Source organism: Schistocerca serialis, chromosome 9, assembly GCF_023864345.2.
Source record: "Schistocerca serialis cubense isolate TAMUIC-IGC-003099 chromosome 9, iqSchSeri2.2, whole genome shotgun sequence".
Lineage (NCBI taxonomy): Eukaryota > Metazoa > Arthropoda > Insecta > Orthoptera > Acrididae > Schistocerca > Schistocerca serialis.
The window spans coordinates 101,361,558-101,382,253 of NC_064646.1; the positions used below are offsets into that span (position 1 = coordinate 101,361,558).

Below are 20,696 nucleotides of genomic sequence, written 5' to 3' on the forward strand. Positions count from 1 at the left end.
GTGTGTGTGTGTGTGTGTGTGTGTGTGTGTGTGTGTGTGTGTGTGTGTTTGTACTTTAGCTCAAGAAAGGATTACGCTGAAAGCTTGCAGTTTTCTTTCTTTTTTGTGTGTGCCTGACGATAACGCAATGATTCAGCTTTTTGGTGAGTGGTCTTCTTTACTACCTAAATATTTAATGTCAAAATTGATGATGATATAAAATGCTGACAGCCAATAATATGAAAAGGTTTGCTGAAAAACAGAAATAATATAACAAACAATGGTAAATCCAAGATGGAATATAACAATATATGAAAAGGAAAGTTGCTACTCACTAAGTAGAGGAGATGCTGAGTTGCAGAGGGGCACAACAAAAAGACTGTCACAAATAAAGCTTTCAGTCAGCAAGGCCTCCATCAAAAATAGACAGCACACACACACACACACACACACACACACACACACACACACACACACACACACACACACACACACACACAAACACACAAATACGTGCGCGCGCGAGTTTTCGAAAAAACAACTCATGCACACACGACTGCAGTCTCTGGCAACTGAAGACACACTGGCTTCAGTTGCCAGACTCTGCAGTCGTGTGTGTGTGTGTGTGTGTGTGTGTGTGTGTGTGTGTGTGTGCTGTCTATTTTTGACGGAGACCTTGCTGACTGAAAGCTTTATTTGTGACAGTCTTTTTGTTGTGCCTGTCTGGGAGTCATCATCTCCACTACATGACGAGTAGCAACTTTCCTTTTCAGAAATAATACAACACTGAATACAAACTTAATTTTTAGGAAGTCTTTTCTCGAATTATTTGTTTGGAATATAGCCTTATACAGAAGTAAAATGTGGCTGATGAACAGTACAGACAAAACTAGTACACAAGCTTTTAAAATATGGAGTTACAGAAGCGTGCTGCTGACTAGATTGGTAGGCAGGGTAGGTAACACAGTGATGTTGCATTGATTCAAGAATGAAAATTTAATTCTGTAATATAGGGAACTGGGGGCAGGGAGTGGAGGGGATAAAAATTTTAAGGAAGACTTTGGCTTGAATACAGTAAGCAGGTTCATATGAATGTAGGTTGCAGAAGTTATACAGAGTGAAGTGTCTGCAATCTGATAGCAGTGTATTTCTACAATAATTTCTAGAATAGCTTAATATATTCAAATATAATAAAACACAAACAGCCAGAACTTACACTCATTAAGGACAAACAATAAAAGTTTAGTTAAAAAAATATGTGTTGCATATAAAAAGTAATAGGGAAACAGTTTTTCAAATAGTTTTCATGAAACTGTCTACATAAAATTATTTACCTTGTGTCTCCCCATTTAGCCAGACAACTACCATGGAAGGAATGGTTGCACAGAATTGTCAATATGCCATCGACACTCTCATCCATTCGCTCGAGACAAACGGGGCATGTGGGCAGTTCAGTATGTGAAGGAGGTGGAGCCAGTTCACCTTCACTTCCCCCTTCACATACGAGCTCAACGTGAGACACAAACACCAGATGGCAGCAGCAATCAGGTTCCAGAGAATTAAAGGGCACACCGTTGAATGACGTGTAGAACTCGGCAGCTGCTTGCTACCTTCCCACCAAATTATGGAACAGAAAAATAAGAAGAAACATAGCGGATAAGAGACTGTGATCATATAGTTAATTTTATTTACATATGCTATAATTTCAAGATCTTTCTTTACATGTTGGCAATCATTTTTATCCTAAGCAACAGAAAAATACTCTTGCACCACAAGAAATGGGCACTGAAGAAGAGGAAAAGAAGAGGGTAGATTATGTGGGCAGATCAGAGTGGATTAACCAGGAAAGAAGAAACAGTGTTCCTTATACTGTACTTATAATTTGTTACACTTTGCCTAGCGATGAACTAGTACTTGGCCATACGACAAGTCCATAACTTAAATTAATCTTTCATGCATGATTTGCAAAGAAAAGAAGAGTCAGAAGAACTTTATGTGGATAGAATATGGCCTGAAATCAATCCAGAAATGGATTTTACAGTATACACATTGCTGCAAAACAAAATTACCCAAATGTAGAAAAGTACTGATATCTCCATACAAACTATTATCAGAATATTTAATAGCAATGTTATGTATTGTTCTAGATATGTGGAACATCTGTTGTTTTTCTGGTCTTCAGTCCAGAGACTGGTTTGATGCAGCTTTCCATGCTACTCTATCCTGAGCAAATCTCTTTATCTCCGAATAACTACTGCAACCTAATTCCTTTTCAATCTGCTTAGCATATTCATCTCTTGGTCTCCCTCTATAATTTTTACCCTCCACACTTCCCTCCAGTACTAAATTGGTGATCCCTTGATGGCTCAAAACATGTCCTGTCAACCGATCCCTTCTTCTAGTCAAGTTATGCCACAAATTCATCTTCTCCCCAATTCTATTCAGTAAGACTTTGGGTCAAGCTGCTGGAAAACCATTCTGGAGTGTAATTAGCAGTCTTCGAAAGGGAGGTAAGAAGGAAATGACAAGTATTTTGGACAGGTCAGGAAAACTGCTGGTGAATCCTGTTGATGCCTTGGGCAGATGGAGGGAATATGTTGAAGAGTTGTTCAATGTAGGTGAAAATATGATCAGTAATGTTTCAGATTTCGATGTACAATGGGAAAGGAATGATGATGGAAATAGGATCACATTTGAGGAAGTGGAGAAAATGGTCAATAGATTGCAGTGCAATAAAGTGGCTGGCGTGGATGAAATTAAGTCGGAACTCATCAAATACAGTGGAATGTCAGGTCTTAAATGGCTACACAGGATAATTGAAATGGCTTGGGAGTCGGGACAGGTTCCATCAGACTGGATGAAAGCAGTAATCACACCAACCTTTAAACATGGAAACAGAAAAGATTCTAGTATCTCTTTAATCAGCATTGTGGGTAAAATCTCCCCAGGTATTGTTGAAAGGAAAGTGCGAGTATTAGTTGAGGACAAATTGGATGAAAATCATTGTAGGTTTAGGCCTCTTAGAGGTTGTCAGGACCAGATCTTTAGCTTACGGCAAATAATGGAGAAGTGTTATGAGTTGAACAGGGAACTGTATCTATGCTTTATAGATCTAGAAAAGGCATATGACTGGGTTCCTAGGAGGAAGTTATTGTCTGTTCTACGAGATTATGGAATAGGAGGCAAACTTTTGCAAGTAATTAAAGGTCTTTTACAGAGATAGACAGGCAGCAGTTAAGAGTTGACAGTAAATTGAGTTCATAGTTCAGAGTAGTTTCAGGGGTAAGACAAGGCTGCAACCTGTCTCCACTGTTGTTCATATTATTTATGGATCATATGTTGAAAACAATAGACTGGCTGGGTGAGATTAAGATATGTGAACACAAAATAAGCTGTCTCGCATATGCGGATGACTTAGTTGTGATGGCAGATTCAATTGAAAGTTTGCAAAGTAATATTTCACAGCTAGATCAGAAATGTAAGGACTATAGTATGAAGATTAGCATCTCCAAAATGAAAGTAATGTCAGTGGGAAAGAGACACAAACAGATTGAGTGCCAAATAGGAGGAACAAAGTTAGGACAGGTGGACGGTTTCAAGTACTTAGGATGCATATTTTCACAGGATGGCAACATAGTGAAAGAACTGGAAGCGAGGTGCAGCAAAGCTAATGCAGTGAGCACTCAGCTACGATCTACTCTCTTCTGCAAGAAGAAAGTCAGTACCAAGGCTAAGTTATCTGTGCACCGTTCAATCTGTTGACCAACTTTGTTGTATGGGAGCAAAAGCTGGGTGGGTTCAGGTTACCTTATCAATAACGTTGAGGTTACGGATATGAAAGTAGCTAGGATGATTGCAGGTACAAGTAGATGGGAACAATGGCAGGAGGTGTCCACAATGAGGAAATCAAAGAAAAACTGGGAATGAACTCTATAGATGTAGCAGTCAGGGCGAACAGGCTTAGATAGTGGGGTCATGTTACACACATGGGAGAAGCAAGGTTACCCAAGAGACTCATGGGTTCAGCAGTAGAGGGCAGGAGGGGAAGGTACCTGGATTCAGTTAAGAATGATTTTGAAGTAATAGGCTTAACATCAGAAGAGGATGATAAAGATGACCTCCTCATCTACCAATCTAATCTTCAGCATTCTTCTGTAGCACCACATTTCAAATGCTTCTATTATCTTCTTGTCTAAACTGTTTATCGTCTATGTTTCACTTCCATACATGGCTACACACTTTACAAATACTTTCAGAAAAAACTTTGTGACACTTAAATCTATAGTTGTTGTTAATAAATTTCTTTTCTTCAGAAATACTTTCCTTGCCATAGCCAGTTTACCCCCCCCCCCCCCCCCCCCCTCATGAACCCTGGACCTTGCCGTTGGTGGGGAGGCTTGCGTGCCTCAGCGATACAGATGGAGATGGCCGCACCGTAGGTGCAACCACAACGGAGGGGTATCTGTTGAGAGGCCAGACAAACGTGTGGTTCCTGAAGAGGGGCAGCAGCCTTTTCAGTAGTTGCACGGGCAACAGTTTGAATGATTGACTGATCTGGCCTTGCAACACTAACCAATACAGCCTTGCTGTGCTGGTACTGCGAACGGCTGAAAGCAAGGGGAAACTACAGCCGTAATTTTTCCCGAGGGCATGCAACTTTACTGTATGGTTAAATGATGATGGCGTCCTTTTGGATAAAATATTCCGTAGGTAAAATAGTCCCCCATTCGGATCTCCGGGTGGGGACTACTTAAGAGGATGTCATTATCAGGAGAAAGAAAACTGGCGTTCTACGGATCGGAGCGTGGAATGTCAGATCTGTTAATCAGACAAGTAAGTTAGAAAATTTAAAAAGGGAAATGGATAGGTTGAAGTTAGATATAGTGGGAGGAGGAGGAGGAGGAGGAGGAGGATATTAGTGTTTAACGTCCCGTCGATAACGAGGTCATTAGAGACGGAGCGCAAGCTCGGGTGAGTGAAGGATGGGGAAGGAAATCGGCCGTGCCCTTTCAAAGGAACCATCCCGGCATTTGCCTGAAGCGATTTAGGGAAATCACGGAAAACCTAAATCAGGATGGCCGGAGACGGGATTGAACCGTCGTCCTCCCGAATGCGAGTCCAGTGTAGATATAGTGGGAATTAGTGAAGTTCGGTGGCAGGAGGAACAAGACTTTTGGTCAGGTGAATACAGGGTTATAAATACGAAATCAAATAAGGGTAATGCAGGAGTAGGTTTAATAATGAATAAAAAAATAGGAGTGCAGGTAAGCTACTACCAACAGCATAGTGAACGCATTATTGTGGCCAAGATAGACACAAAGCGCATGCCTACTACAGTAGTACAAGTTTATATGCCAACTAGCTCTGCAGATGATGATGAAATTGATGAAATGTATGATGAGATAAAAGAAATTATTCAGGTAGTGAAGGGAGACGAAAATGTAATAGTCATGGGTGACTGGAATTCGAGAGTAGGAAAAGGGAGAGAAGGAAACATATGGATTGGGGGAGAGAAATGAAAGAGGAAGCCGTCTGGTAGAATTTTGCACAGAGTATAACTTAATCATAGCTAACACTTGGTTCAAGAATCATAAAAGAAGGTTGTATACATGGAAGAATCCTGGAGATACTAGAAGGTATCAGATAGATTATATAATGGTAAGACAGAGATTTAGGAACCAGGTTTTAAATTGTAAGACATATCCAGGGGCAGATGTGGACTCTGGCCACAATCTATTGGTTATGAACTGTAGATTAAAACTGAAGAAACTGCAAAAAGGTGGGAATTTAAGGAGATGGGACCTGGATAAACTGACTAAACCAGAGGTTCTACAGAGTTTCACAGAGAGCATAAGGGAACAATTGACAGGAATGGGGGAAAGAAATACAGTAGAAGAAGAACGGGTAACTCTGAGGGATGAAGTAGTGAAGGCAGCAGAGGATCAAGTACGTAAAAAGACAAGGGCTAGTAGAAATCCTTGGGTAACAGAAGAAATATTGAATTTAATTGATGAAAGGAGAAAATATAAAAATGCTGTAAATGAAGCAGGCAAAAAGGAATACCAACGTCTCAAAAATGAGATTGACAGGAAGTGCAAAATGGCTAAGCAGGGATCGCTGGAGAACAAATGTAAGGATGTAGAGGCTTATCTCACTAGGGGTAAGATAGATACTGCCTACAGGAAAATTAAAGCGACCTTTGGAGAAAAGAGAATCACATGTATGAATATCAAGAGCTCAGATGGAAACCCAGTTCTAAGCAAAGAAGGGAAAGCAGAAAGGTGGAAGGAGTATGTAGAGGGTCTATACAAGGGAGATGTACTTGAGGACAATATTACGGAAATGGAAGAGGATGTAGATGAAGATGAAATGGGAGATACGATACTGTGTGAAGAGTTTGACAGAGCACTGAAAGACCTAAGTCGACACAAGGCCCCAGGAGTAGACAACATTCCATTGGAACTACTGACGGCCTTGGGAGAGCCAGTACTGACAAAACTCTACCATCTGGCGAGCAAGATGTATGAGACAGGCGAAATACCCTCAGACTTCAAGAAGAATATAATAATTACAATCCCAAAGAAAGCAGGTGTTGACAGATGTGAAAATTACCGAACTATCAGTTTAATAAGTCACGGATGCAAAATACTAACGCGAATTCTTTACAGACAAATGGAAAAACTGGTAGAAGCCGAATTCGGCGAAGATCAGTTTGGATTCCGCAGAAACGTTGAACACGTGAGCCAATACTGACCCTACGACTTATCTTAGAAAATAGATTAAGGAAAGGCAAACCTACATTTCTAGCGTTTGTAGACTTAGAGAAAGCTTTTGACAATGTTGACTGGATTACTCTCTTTCAAATTCTAAAGGTGGCAGGGGTAAAATACATGGAGCAAAAGGCTATTTACAATTTGTACAGAAACCAGATGGCAGTTATAAGAGTCGAGGGGCATGAAAGGGAAGCAGCGGTTGGGAAGGGAATGAGACAGGATTGTAGCCTGTCCCCTATGTTATTCAATCTGTATATTGAGCAAGCAGTAAAGGAAACAAAAGAAAAATTCGGAGTAGGTATTAAAATCCATGGAGAAGAAATAAAAACTTTGAGGTTCGCCAATGACATTGTAATTCTGTCAGAGACAGCTTAGGACTTGGAAGAGCACTTGAACGGAATGGACAGTGTCTTGAAAGGAAGATATAAGATGAACATCAACAAAAGCAAAACGAGGATAATGGAATGTAGTCGAATTAAGTCGGGTGATGCTGAGGGTCTGCAGGAAAGTTTGTTTCTAGATGTGACGGGGACTCCTGTGGCACAGACTTCACATACACTACGCACACATTCAAAAATCAACTTATTCATTCAGAAATCAACTTAGAATTTGTTCAAAAACCAACAGGGGTACGTTCCAAAATCATATGAATAATCGATAGACCAAGATACGATGCATGCTAGGTGCTTTGTGAAACAAGGTCTTTTTCCTCAACAATATGAATTCGGCATCCCCCCCCCCCCCCCCCCCCCCGCCCCTGAAAGTGCTGTCCGGGGCAAATATCCCAGTTTGCCCCCCCTCCCCGGGCCCTAGATATAGGCCTGTTGTGCAAGTGTGAATCTGGCAGCTTAGGCGCACCAGTAAAATTTTTCTGGGTAGCATCTGGCTGCTTGCTGCTATTGCTAATTCACCTAACTGCCACACTTCCATAGCCACATGTGGAAGAAGGTACTACTCAAACGTGATGCAACTGTGCATTCGCATGAGATCGCTTGCAACTGCTCAAATGAATCTAATGTAAGCAGTTGTGATGTCACGCTCATCGGAGGCAATTTGTTGTTATGAAACATTGCATAGTCTTCCTAAAGCCTCTGAGACATTTAGCTATTGGCAGACGCTTGTATGAGCACCATGTTTTGTTGTTGTATATGGCGAATTTTGTTTGCAACTTAAGTTTTATTTTTGTTGTCCCCCCTCCCCCCCCCCCCCCCCCCTCGTTCATGTTTTATTGCTGCAGTATTATTCTGCAGTAGCAAGATACAGTAATACCCTTTGTTACCTTTGTTAGAGTATTGGTTCTTAGCAGTCAAAGTTACAAAAATTTAACTGAAAACTAAAGCAATGAAAATTTCCGAGAATTCTAAAAAATTCCCGGACTTTTTCCTGGTTTTCTCCCGGATGAAAAAATTCTCGGGTTTTTCTCAGATCTCCCAGTAGTCCTGGGTCATTTACACCCTGTCATATTGAAATTGATGTGACTGTGTCACACAGTGGATTATTTTTGAGACATGGAGCAGCAACTGTGAAGACAGGATGGTGGCCAGTGCTAACCTAGAGGAGGTGCAATTCTTATTATTGCGAATTGTAGTACATTAAAATATTACAGCTCTTAGCTTTCAGAACAACTGGTTTAATATATTTGTTCTTTGGAGAGGAAAGAAGAATTAGTTGAGAAATGTTGAATGGGGAGGTGGCGACAGTTACTCAGAACCCAAGCTACGAGGGGTCCAACTGTTACAAAGAATAAGGGATGCATTACAATGTGTCAAATACTCAACTCATAATAAAAAAAAAAAAAAAAAAAAAAAAACACACACACACACACACACACACACACACACAAACACTACAACTGAGGACTTTTAACACTGAAGTTTCCATATTTATCTCTTATATTTTTACACTTTGAGAACATAACTGTCATTAAATGATGTGATTCTCAAGCACACTAACTCTTCTTCTACTAAGTATTTTCTTCCTTTTTCTCCTGAGGTCTATAATCTCTCAAACAAGAAATCCATTAAAGCTACAGGACTATTACAAAATCAACAAATGTTGCATGAAAGAAAACAACATAAACAACAAACCTGAGTACGGAATGTAAGAAGTGCCATGTATTGATTTGGAGAGCCATCTCGAACAATTCTAAGATGCTGAATGTCTGCATGACATGCTGCAGTGAAGGTAAGGAGATCATGGCAGGTCATGGTTGCCGGTACTGCAAGAATGCATATGGTCTGGCTGCGCTGGGATGCTCGTTCCATTGATGTGAGTTCACTAATAAGCAAAGTAAAAGATACCAACAACTTTAACATAGAAGGCAAAAGTGCATTATTTTTTCTTCATAAGCTTATCTTACATCTGTATGGTTCTGTTTTTGTACCAAAGAAAATTTCAACTGTGCGTGGTCAGCTCATAAACCAGTTCAGTGGATTTCACTAAGAATTAACATAATTTATGAGTTACAAACCAGTTTCTTCCTGCACAAACAACCTGTAGAAAGAATGAAAATATGAGTGACAGCGAAGGAAATGGTTAAACACTGGACATTTTATTACAAGGCAAAGTTTCTAAGCTGGAATATAAATATGGTAACAGACAGTTCTTAGTGGAATATAAATAGCGGATAGAATAAGGGTAAAAACACAACGTGTAGCCGAGGCACTGAGACGTAGACAGGTACATGAACAAGACTGAGAATACCAAATGAAATTTTCACTCAGCAGCAGAGTGCACTGATATGAAACTTCCTGCCAAATTGAAACTGTGTGCCAGACCGATACTTGAACTCGGAAGCTTTGCCTTTTGTGGACAAGGGCTCTACCAACTGAACCACCCATGCAAGACTCGCAACCCATCCTCACAGCTTTACTTCCGCCAGTTTGGAAGTTTGCAGGGTAGGAGATGAGGTACTGGTGGAAGTAAAGCTGTGAGGACAGATCGTGAATAGTGGTTGGGTAGCTCACCTAGTAGAGCACTTGCCCACAAAAGGCAAAGGTCCTGAGTTCGAGTCTCAGTCCGACCTATGTTTCAATCTGCCACGAAGTTTCAATACTAAGAATGTTGTTAGGTATTCGACTTATTTGTCTTCAGGGCAAACAGAGTACATTCACGCTTGCATGGCTAAACTGTCCCAGTCAACTATGCTGTCCCACCACTGCTCAACTGGGGTGGTGAGCTGCTGTGTTAGGCTGAGTGGGTGAAGGAAGAAAGGAGGCAAGGAGCAGTAGGAAAACTCAGGGAAGTGTGGCAGATGGCTGGGAGGGAGAAGCAGCAGGCACAGGAGACAGGAATGTGACACTAATGAGCTCTCTGTGACCACATGCAGGTAAAGTTGCCCATAGTGCGTAATAATGTAGAGGTGTGGATTGGGAGGGGGAGGTAGAACAGAGGATGAAGGAGACTAAGTAGAGGAGAGCAAGAGGGAAGTTAAGAGTCATTGCGTAGGGGTGGAGGTGGGTGTGGGGCAGGAGACAGGCAGGGATTGATGATGATGATGATGATGATGATGATGATGATTGGTTTGTGGGGTGCTCAACACTGTGGTCATCAGTGCCCGTACAAATTGCCAATTTGCACAAAGTCCAATCTAGCCACTTTCACGAATAATGATGGAATGATGAGGACAATACTCAGTCCCCAAGCAAAGAAAATCCCCGACCCGGCTGGGAATCGAACCCAGGATCTATGATCCATAGGTAGCAACACTAGCCACTATATAACGAGCTGCGGACAGCAGGGATTGAGGCCAAGAGGATTATGGGGTCGCATGGCATGCTGCAAGGACAACTCAGACCCACATAATTCATGAAGCTGGTATTGGGGGAAAGGGGGGGGGGGTGGAGGGCAAGGTGGGGGAGGGTGGGGCAGGGATTCAGATTGCATTGGTTGTGACGCAGCTATCATTAAATAGAACATTTTGTGCTCATAATTATGTTCCACTACTGGGTGGTGAAACCCGCATGTGGATACAGTTAAATGACAGGCACAGATGATTGGTAGTTCTTCAAGGGACACAATGAGATGTGCTCATATCTGCAACAGCAAACAAGCAAAGCACAATTGATAACCAGATCTCTTCAACAAACCGTATGACCACACACCTTAAGTGGTCAAACAACTCAATGCAACACCATTGTTTATGATCAGCAAATACATACTGACAAAACAGTTGCATCTAACATGTCTGACATTGCTGTACATTAGCCAGATAAAAGATTATGCATCTTAACCGATGTCTGGTCCTGCAGGACAGGAACATTAATGACATGGTGGCTCACAAGAAACCGAAATATAAGGATCTGAGCTGCGACGTAAGCTGAAAGTGGAATGTTTACACTGACGCCACCCGATCACAGCTGGTCCTCTGGGAGCAATATCACAGCACCAGAAGAGCAATACGTCTAGAATCCCAGGACATAGTAAAGTCAGTGAAATACAAAACATACTAGGGCTAGAGTTGAGCAGGTGTAAGTTGATCCATGACAGATGCAATGGGCTGTGTTTAGCAGCTTTAATAATGTAACATGAATTTGTGAATGTCGCTATGGCAATGCCTCAGTGTTGCCACAACTCTGTAGATGACTACTGTTTTCGCCTGCAGCCATAAGCGCTTTGCAGTTAACAGCTATGAACTGTAAGTACAGAACAGGGAATCAGTGATCATAAGGCCATTGCAGCATCCCTGAATATGGAAGTTAATAGGAATATAAAAAAAGGGAGGAAGGTTTATCTGTTTAGCAAGAGTAATAGAAGGCAGATTTCAGACTACCTAACAGATCAAAACGAAAATTTCTGTTCCGACACTGACAATGTTGAGTGTTTATGGAAAAAGTTCAAGGTAATCGTAAAATGCGTTTTAGACAGGTACGTGCCGAGTAAAACTGTGAGGGACGGGAAAAACCCACCGTGGTACAACAACAAAGTTAGGAAACTACTGCGAAAGCAAAGAGAGCTCCACTCCAAGTTTAAACGCAGCCAAAACCTCTCAGACAAACAGAAGCTAAACGATGTCAACGTTAGCGTAAGGAGGGCTATGCGTGAAGCGTTCATTGAATTCGAAAGTAAAATTCTATGTACCGACTTGACAGAAAATCCTAGGAAGTTCTGGTCTTACGTTAAATCAGTAAGTGGCTCGAAACAGCATATCCAGACACTACGGGATGATGATGGCATTGAAACAGAGGATAACACGGGTAAAGCTGAAATACTAAACACCTTTTTCCAAAGCTGTTTCACTGAGGAAGACCGCACTGCAGTTCCTTCTCTAAATCCTCGCACAAACGAAAAAATGGCTGACATCGAAATAAGTGTCTAAGGAATAGAAAAGCAACTGGAATCACTCAATAGAGGAAAGTCCACTGGACCTGACGGGATACCAATTCGATTCTACACAGAGTACGCGAAAGAACTTGCCCCCCTTCTAACAGCCGTCTACCGCAAGTCTCTAGAGGAACGGAGGGTTCCAAATGATTGGAAAAGAGCACAGATAGTCCCAGTCTTCAAGAAGGGTCGTCGAGCAGATGCGCAAAACTATAGACCTATATCTCTGACGTCGATCTGTTGTAGAATTTTAGAACATGTTTTTTGCTCGAGTATCATGTCATTTCTGGAAACCCAGAATCTACTATGTAGGAATCAACATGGATTCCGGAAACAGCGATCGCGTGAGACCCAACTCGCTTTATTTGTTCATGAGACCCAGAAAATATTAGATACAGGCTCCCAGGTAGATGCTATTTTTCTTGACTTCCGGAAGGCGTTCGATACAGTTCCGCACTGTCGCCTGATAAACAAAGTAAGAGCCTACGGAATATCAGACCAGCTGTGTGGCCGGATTGAAGAGTTTTTAGCAAACAGAACACAGCATGTTGTTATCAATGGAGAGACGTCTACAGACGTTAAAGTAACCTCTGGCGTGCCACAGGGGAGTGTTATGGGACCATTGCTTTTCACAATATATATAAATGACCTAGTAGATAGTGTCGGAAGTTTCATGCGGCTTTTCGCGGATGATGCTGTAGTATACAGAGAAGTTGCAGCATTAGAAAATTGTAGCGAAATGCAGGAAGATCTGCAGCGGATAGGCACTTGGTGCAGGGAGTGGCAACTGACCCTTAACATAGACAAATGTAATGTATTGCGAATAAATAGAAAGAAGGATCCTTTATTGTATGATTATATGATAGCGGAACAAACACTGGTAGCAGTTACTTCTGTAAAATATCTGGGAGTATGCGTGCCGAACGATTTGAAGTGGAATGATCATATAAAATTAATTGTTGGTAAGGCGGGTACCAGGTTGAGATTCATTGGGAGAGTACTTAGAAAATGTAGTCCATCAACAAAGGAGGTGGCTTACAAAACACTCGTTCGACCTATACTTGAGTATTGCTCAGCAGTGTGGGATCCGTACCAGATCGGTCTGACGGAGGAGATAGAGAAGATCCAAAGAAGAGCGGCACGTTTCGTCACAGGGTTATTTGGTAACCGTGATAGCGTTACGGAGATGTTTAATAAACTCAGGTGGCAGACTCTGCAAGAGAGGTGCTCTGCATCGCGGTGTAGCTTGCTCGCCAGGTTTCGAGAGGGTGCGTTTCTGGATGAGGTATCGAATATATTGCTTCCCCCTACTTATACCTCCCGAGGAGATCACGAATGTAAAATTAGAGAGATTAGAGCACGCACGGAGGCTTTCAGACAGTCGTTCTTCCCGTGAACCATACGCGACTGGAACAGGAAAGGGAGGTAATGACAGTGGCACGTAAAGTGCCCTCCGCCACACACCGTTGGGTGGCTTGCGGAGTATCGATGTAGATGTAGATGTAGACGTATCAGGGATCCTTATACACCGTCTTGACTACAGTCTGTACAAGGTTGGCAGGATGATTTAGGTTGGTTCATATCAAACCTACCACCCACCAGCAATACCTCCACTTTGACAGCCACTACCCATTCCATACCAAGAACCCATATAACCTAGCCAGCAATGGCCATTGCATTCTAAGTGAGGAGCAATCCTTATTAAAATACACCAAGGGTCTCATTGAGGTTTTCAGAGTTCTAAATTACCCTCCCAGCCTCGTATAGAAACAGGTTTACTATGCCTTATCTTTTCACTCCCCCACTTTCTCCCAGAGCACGACCATCCGGCCACAAAGGAGCATTCCACCCATGACTCTGCACCACCCAAGTCATGAGTGCTGAACCACATTCTCCACCAGGGTTTCAGCTATCTCTTGCTGTGCCTCGAACTGAGGAATATCCAACCCACTATCCTTCCCACCACTCTGACAGTGGTATTCTACTACCCAATGAACCTATGTAATATTCTTGCCCATTCCTACTCCAACCCCTTGCCTCATGGTTCATATATCTTCAATTAGACCTAGATGTAAGACCCATCCCATACATCCTACCACCAACACCTACTCCAGTCCGGTCACAGGCATCACCTAAGCCATTAAAGGCAGGGCTACCTGTGAAAGTAGGCACGTGATCTACTAACTATGGTGGAACCACTGGGTTGCTTCCTACGTGTGCATGATAACTAACAAGCTGTCTGTCCGCATGACTGACTGCTGACAAATTGTGGCCAAGAGACAGTTGGACAACCCAGCTGCTGAACATGCTGCCCAATACAATGTGCTTCATTTCAATGACTGCTTTATGGCCTGCATCATCTGGATCCTTCCTACTAAGACCAGCTTTTCTCAACTGCGCAGGTGGAAACTCTTCTTGCAATACGTCCTAAGTTCCTGTAAACCCCCTGGCCTCAATCTTCGCCAGTCCCTGTCTTCGACCTACCTATCTCCTTCCCTTTTCCTACTCCATCACTACACAACCTTCTGCTCCACCCAACAGTTTTTCCCCCCTTCTCTATTTTTCTGCTCCTCCCAAACACGAGACTACACCTAGAAGCGCTACACTACCACTGCACACTCCCTCAAGCACCACTACACCTTCCCCCAGCCCTGCCTGGCTATCTTCCCCCTCCCCACTCAACGCCTCATCCTTAACCCCCACAACCTACATAAGACTGCAGCTCCTGTCAGGTGCAGTTGCCGTCTGCAGTCCAGCCACAGTGGCCAGAAATGTGGTCATGTATGTATAATTTGTGAGAATATGTGTGTGTATTTTCTATTTTGGAAGATGGCCTTTTGGCCAAAAGCTTAAAATGTACTGCAGTCTTTTTGTTGTGCCTATCTGCGTCTCAATGTCTATCCTTTACAAATACTGTTAATAATAATAATAATGATACAAGCATATTTTCTTTCCTACTCTTATGATTTCACATTGCTGTGAACATAAAAATTAAGTAGTTTCACCATAACATGAAACTAATATTGTAAACGGTGCAACTTTGAGCCACTAGCAAAGGTGCTCTTTGGTAGGGAAGACATTTATTTTCTTTAATAAAAGTTTCTAACTGATGCTGAAGGGATACAAAAGATGAGCACCAATGTTGTTTCCAGAATGAACTTTTCACTCACATTGGAGTGTGTGGCAATATTAAACTTTCTGGGAGATTAAAACTGTGTGCCAGACTGAGACTCGAACACGGGACCTTTGCCTTTCTTGGGCAAGTGCTCTACTATCTGAGCTATCCAAGCACAACTCATGACCTGTCCTCACAGCTTTAATTCTGCAGTACCTGATCTCCTACCTTCCAAACTTCATAGAAGCTTTCCTGCAGGTCTGCAGGAGTGCTTCTGTGAAGTTTGGAAGGTAGTTTTGGCAGAATTAAAACTGTGAAGATGGGTCACGAGTCACACCTGGGTAGCTCAAATGGTAGTGCATTTGCCCACGAAAGGCAAAGGTACTGATTTCGAGTCTCATTCCAGCACAGTTTCAATATGCCAGGAAGTTTCCTCAATAATGTTGGTGCTAATTTCCTAAAGTACACATACTAATAAAAAAACAAGTCAAGAAATTGACACAAAGTCACTCCTCAGTGCAGGATGAGTGTTTCAAATCCTTGTTTTCAGGTTACTTGATGCTAAACAATATATGTCCTAACGCTAACCTATACTGAATGCCAGTTTTTGATAACGAAAGAATAAAACTCCAATATAATTTTTTTAATTGTGATTTAGAACTATTATTATAAACCTTACATTAAAAAATTACTGGCCCTAAGTTTCTTTCCACTCAGGAATATAAGAAAGTCCCCTCTCTTTCTGACTTTAGCATTTCATCAAAAACTGCTTTGGCTCTTGGTTGTTTTGGACTTATCCGTCACCTGTGTTGCTCCAGAAATTATGCAGTTCAATCTTTCCCTGGCATTTTATTTTTGAAGGAGAACTCCCTGCAATCTAATACCTCAAGATATGCTTTTACAATGTACGATGGTAACAACAATGAAATTGGAAACCTAAAGTGGACCTTGTGACAGCAAACTTGAAAATACCACTCCTTTTTAACTAAATATTCTCTGTCCACCAACTTGTGCACAGTTTTTCATGCCATCTGTTCATCAGTGCATTGCACTGAATATCATACTTTTTACCTGGTGCATTTATAGAGATGTTCTTGTCACTCCTCTCTTGTAATATCCTTTCTCACAAATAATCAGTATAACTGGTGTAGGAATGAAGCCCTGAGACTTGTATGTCTGCAGCTTCTCTGATAATATTATCTAATCAACAAAATCAATATTTTTAATAAAGTATAAACTGAAATGAAATAATGGAAACTCCAGGTAGGAATATCAACAATACAGACTGCAACTTACCATAAAGAAGAAACATTAAGTTACACACAGGCACAATTAAAAGACACTTACATAAAGCTTTTGGCGACAACCTTCATTAGTAAAACACACACACACACACACACACACACACACACACACACACACTATTCATATACACAAGCAAGCACACCTCGTGCACACATAACTGCCAAAGCCAGCAACTCCGACTGGAATAGTGTGTCACTCTTTTACGATGAAGGCTGTGGCCAAAATCTTCGTGTAACTGTCTTTTAATTGTGCCTGTCTGCAACTTAACATGTCTTCTTTATGGTAAGTAGCAATCTGTATTTTCCTACATTGTTGATAAACTGAACTGGATATCTTTTGACATTTCTTTGCAAAATTACTGCTGTTGCACTTTAATATTAATTCCTACAGTATCAACTTTATATTCCTTTCTCAGACAAAAACTGCAAGAAATATAACTGAAAACTCACATTAGACCTGATGACACCCCGGTAAAACCTTCAGTTTTTCATATGTCTCACCAAGGGGCTTCAGACTAATGAATAATGTACACACACACACACACACACACACACACACACACACACACACACAAAACTATACAGCCTTTCTTTTGGATGTTTTTGTTGTGACAGTGTCACGACATTTAAGAGTGCCGCCACGTCAGTACGCGCAAACGGCGATAGAGGCGCTCCGCAACTCGGCTGAGCGCGGGAGCGCCACCTAGCTACGAATGGCGCCGGCCGCATGTCACGGCACGGCAGTTGAATGACCGATACGGAATCGGTACCATGTAACCAGCTATTGTTTCTACGTTTGTATATCCACGCAATTTATTAGTGATTAAAGGTTATAACACTTTTTGGCGATGAGGATGGGATATTTTTGTTCCTGCGTTGTGGATTTGCGTGTTCGTGTCGGGGCAGACATGGAACAGCTTATGCAAGCACTCATTGAACAGCAAACACAGCTGACAGCTGCTATTCAGGCGTTGTCGACGTCGCTTACTCATTGTCTGTCTTCCTCTTCTCCGCCCCCGTTCCCTCCTTACGACGAGGCCGCTGAAGACTGGGAGGATTATGAGAAGCGTTTGCGGCAACACTTCTTGGCTTTCGGCATTGTCGATGCTCCTATGTGTAAGTCGTTATTTCTATCTTGGATTTCCCCACGGCTCTATCAGCTGCTATCTCAGTTAGCCCCGCTGCGGGAACCTGCCTCTCTGTCCTTCCAAGAAATGTGTGACTTATTGTCTAACTATTACCGAAAAAACACCCACGTCGTTGCCGCCCGCGTGGCGTTCTACCAGTGTCGTAAACAGCCCCATCAATCTTACGGGCTTGGGCATGAGTCTTATGCTGATTCAATGGTTAGGGATGCTATTCTACGACTTGCTCCTGATAAAGAAGTTTGGCAACGTGCCTTACAACTGCCAAACCCGTCGTTGTCGGAAGTTCTAAGCATCGTTCAATCTTTTGCAGTGTCTCACGCTGCTGGTGAGCAAATAGACGCGTGGTGTGATGTAGGCGCTATACAGACCACTTTCGACACGGACAATTTGCCTGTTTCCCAGGGGACCGACGATGTGGCGGTGGTTCACTCGCGTCAACAACGTCGCGTTGGGCAGCCACGCTCGCAGCGAAAACAGCAACCACAGAAGCAGGTTCGTTCCGCACTTCCTTCTTGTCCACGTTGTTTCGTACAGCATGACAGGGCCGCGTGTCCAAAACGTTGGGCCACGTGTAATTCATGTAGGAAAAAAGGCCACATTGCTTCTGTGTGTCAGTCCCCTTAAGTTCCTGTCGACGAGGAAGAGGCATCGGACATGGATGTTAACTGTGTGCTTTCTCAAACAAATAAGTTGTTTGTTACTGTTCGTGTTCTGGATAAAGACATTCGCATGCAAGTGGACACTGGCTCTGCAGTAACTCTCATTAATTCTCGCACATATTTGGAGTTGGGTTCCCCTCCCTTGTCTCCAGTTATGCGAAATCTGAGAACTTATAATAAACAAAAAATTCCTATCGTTGGCCAGTTTGATGCTTCCACTGCCTACAAGTCTGTTGTTAGGCCCCTCACGTTTTATGTGGTGGATCATGCGGGCACTGAAAACCTGTTCGGTTATGATGCTTTCCAGTTGTTCGGGTTCTCCATTGATGATGATGTGCACCTCATATCTGAGGTTATTCCGTATCAACAGCTGGATGGATTGTGTTCTGAATTCTCGTCCGTGTTCTCTGCTGGTCTGGGTTGTGCCAAGGATTTTGAAGCCCACATTACTCTTAAACCTACAGCTCGCCCTAAGTTTTTCCGGGCACGCCCTATTCCGGTGGCGTTGCGTGCACCTGTCAAGGCTGAGATAGACAGGTTAACAGCTTCAGGGATTCTCCTTCCTGTTACCCACAGCGATGGGCATCGCCAGTCGTGGTGGTTTCTAAACCAAGCGGGAGTCTGCGATTGTGTGGTGATTTTAAAGCCACTGTCAATGCTCAGAGCCTCATTGACACTTATCCTCTTCCCCGTCCTGAGGAGTTATTTACCAAGCTCGCTGGGGGCCAGTTCTTTTACAAACTTGACTTATCGGAGGCATACCATCAGTTGCCGTTGGATGCGCCTTCCAAGGAATTTCTCGTCATCAACATTCCTTGTGGGTTGTATCAGTACCAGCAGTTACCGTTTGGCGTCGCTAGCGCGCCGGCCATTTTTCAGCGGTTTTTGGAACAGCTCATGGCTTCCGTTCCCAGCTGCATAAACTATCTGGATGACATTGTTGTCACGGGGGCCTCCACTGAGGAGCACCTTCGCAATTTGCTTTCACTGTTTTGGGTTCTGCATTCGGCTGGGTTGAAGTGCAATCTGGACAAGTCACAGTTCTTCCAACCCTCCATCGTGTACCTTGGTTTCCACTTGTCCCGTGAGGGTATATGTCCTCTACGTCAGCATGTTGCGGCCATTACCGCTCTACCCCGGCCGTCTACAGTAAAAGAACTTCAGGTGTTTCTAGGCAAGATTGCTTATTATCACAAATTCATTCCATCCGCGGCGGCAGTAGCTCATCCTCTGCATCAGCTGTTACGCAAAAACGTTCCTTTCTGTTGGTTCGACGAGTGTGAGCAGGCTTTTGTCCGCCTGAAGGCTCATTTGCAGTCGGCGCCTTGTCTTGCCACATTCCGTCCGGGTCAGCACTTGGTTCTAGCGACTGACGCGTCCCAGTATGGCCTAGGGGCTGTTCTCGCCCATCGGTATGAGGATGGGTCGGAACGACCCATCGCCTATGCTTCCAAGACCCTCAACGATGCGCAACGGCATTATTCTCAAATTGAAAAGGAGGCGCTCGCTATCATTTATGCTCTAAAAAAGTTCAGCGTTTTTTTGTATGGTTCTAAGTTTCCCCTAATCAGCGACCACAAGCAGCTGGTCTCTCTGTTCAAGCCGCTGGTCTCTCTGTTCAGCCCATCGGCGTCGCTTCTGGATAAGGCAGCTAACCGCCTGCAACGTTGGGCCTTATACTTGTCTCGTTTTCACAGACTATGCCGGCCCCTTCCTCGGCACTTATTGGCTGCTGTTGATTGACGCCTTCTCGAAGTTTCTGTTTGTTGTTTGATGTCCGTCGCCCACCACTGCGGCGACGACGCTGGCTTTGTCCAAAATCTTTGCGCTAGAAGGTCTTCCATCCACGATCGCCACGGACAATGACCCTCAGTTCTCTTCGCAGGCCTTCCGTGATTTTTGTACTGGACACGGGATTCATCATGTTACAGCACCGCCCTTCCATCCGCAATCGAATGGGGAGGTTGAGCGCCTTGTCCGCACTTTCAAAAGCCAGATGAAAAAATTCCTTAGTGATTTTTCCACATATGACGCTCTGTTGCATTTTCTGAGTTCTTATCGCTTCATGCCTCTGGGTGATCGCAGTCCTGCTGAACTCTTGCATGGCCGCCAACCGCGCACTCTACTGCACCTGCTTCACCCTGTCAGGCCTTGTACTGTGTCCCCTCGTGCGGGAAAATACTTGGTGGGCGCCGACGTGTGGGCACGAGGGTATGGATCACGCCCTAAATGGATTCCAGGGGTGGTCAAGGCTCTTCGCGGCCGCCGGCTTTGTGAAATACGTACGGACGACGGCATGGTTGTTCGCCATTACGACCAGATGCACCTACGAGTGGTGGCCACGCTGGTGCCACCGCCCCTTCCTTCACCTCCACCAGCCCGAGAAGCCAGTCCTG

At 43.4% G+C, this 20,696-nt stretch overlaps 1 protein-coding gene across 1 annotated transcript in view; it reads right to left on the reverse strand.

The window, feature by feature from the left end:
- LOC126418616 (BRCA1-associated protein) overlaps nucleotides 1–20,696 on the reverse strand; it is a 132,306-nt gene that overhangs the window by 58,565 nt on the left and 53,045 nt on the right. Inside the window, exons 4-5 of the mRNA XM_050085456.1 lie at nucleotides 8,840–9,029; nucleotides 1,314–1,585 (exon numbers count right to left, since the gene is read on the reverse strand). Coding sequence (XP_049941413.1) covers nucleotides 1,314–1,585; nucleotides 8,840–9,029 — 462 coding nt within the window. The remainder of the gene's footprint in view (nucleotides 1–1,313; nucleotides 1,586–8,839; nucleotides 9,030–20,696) is intronic.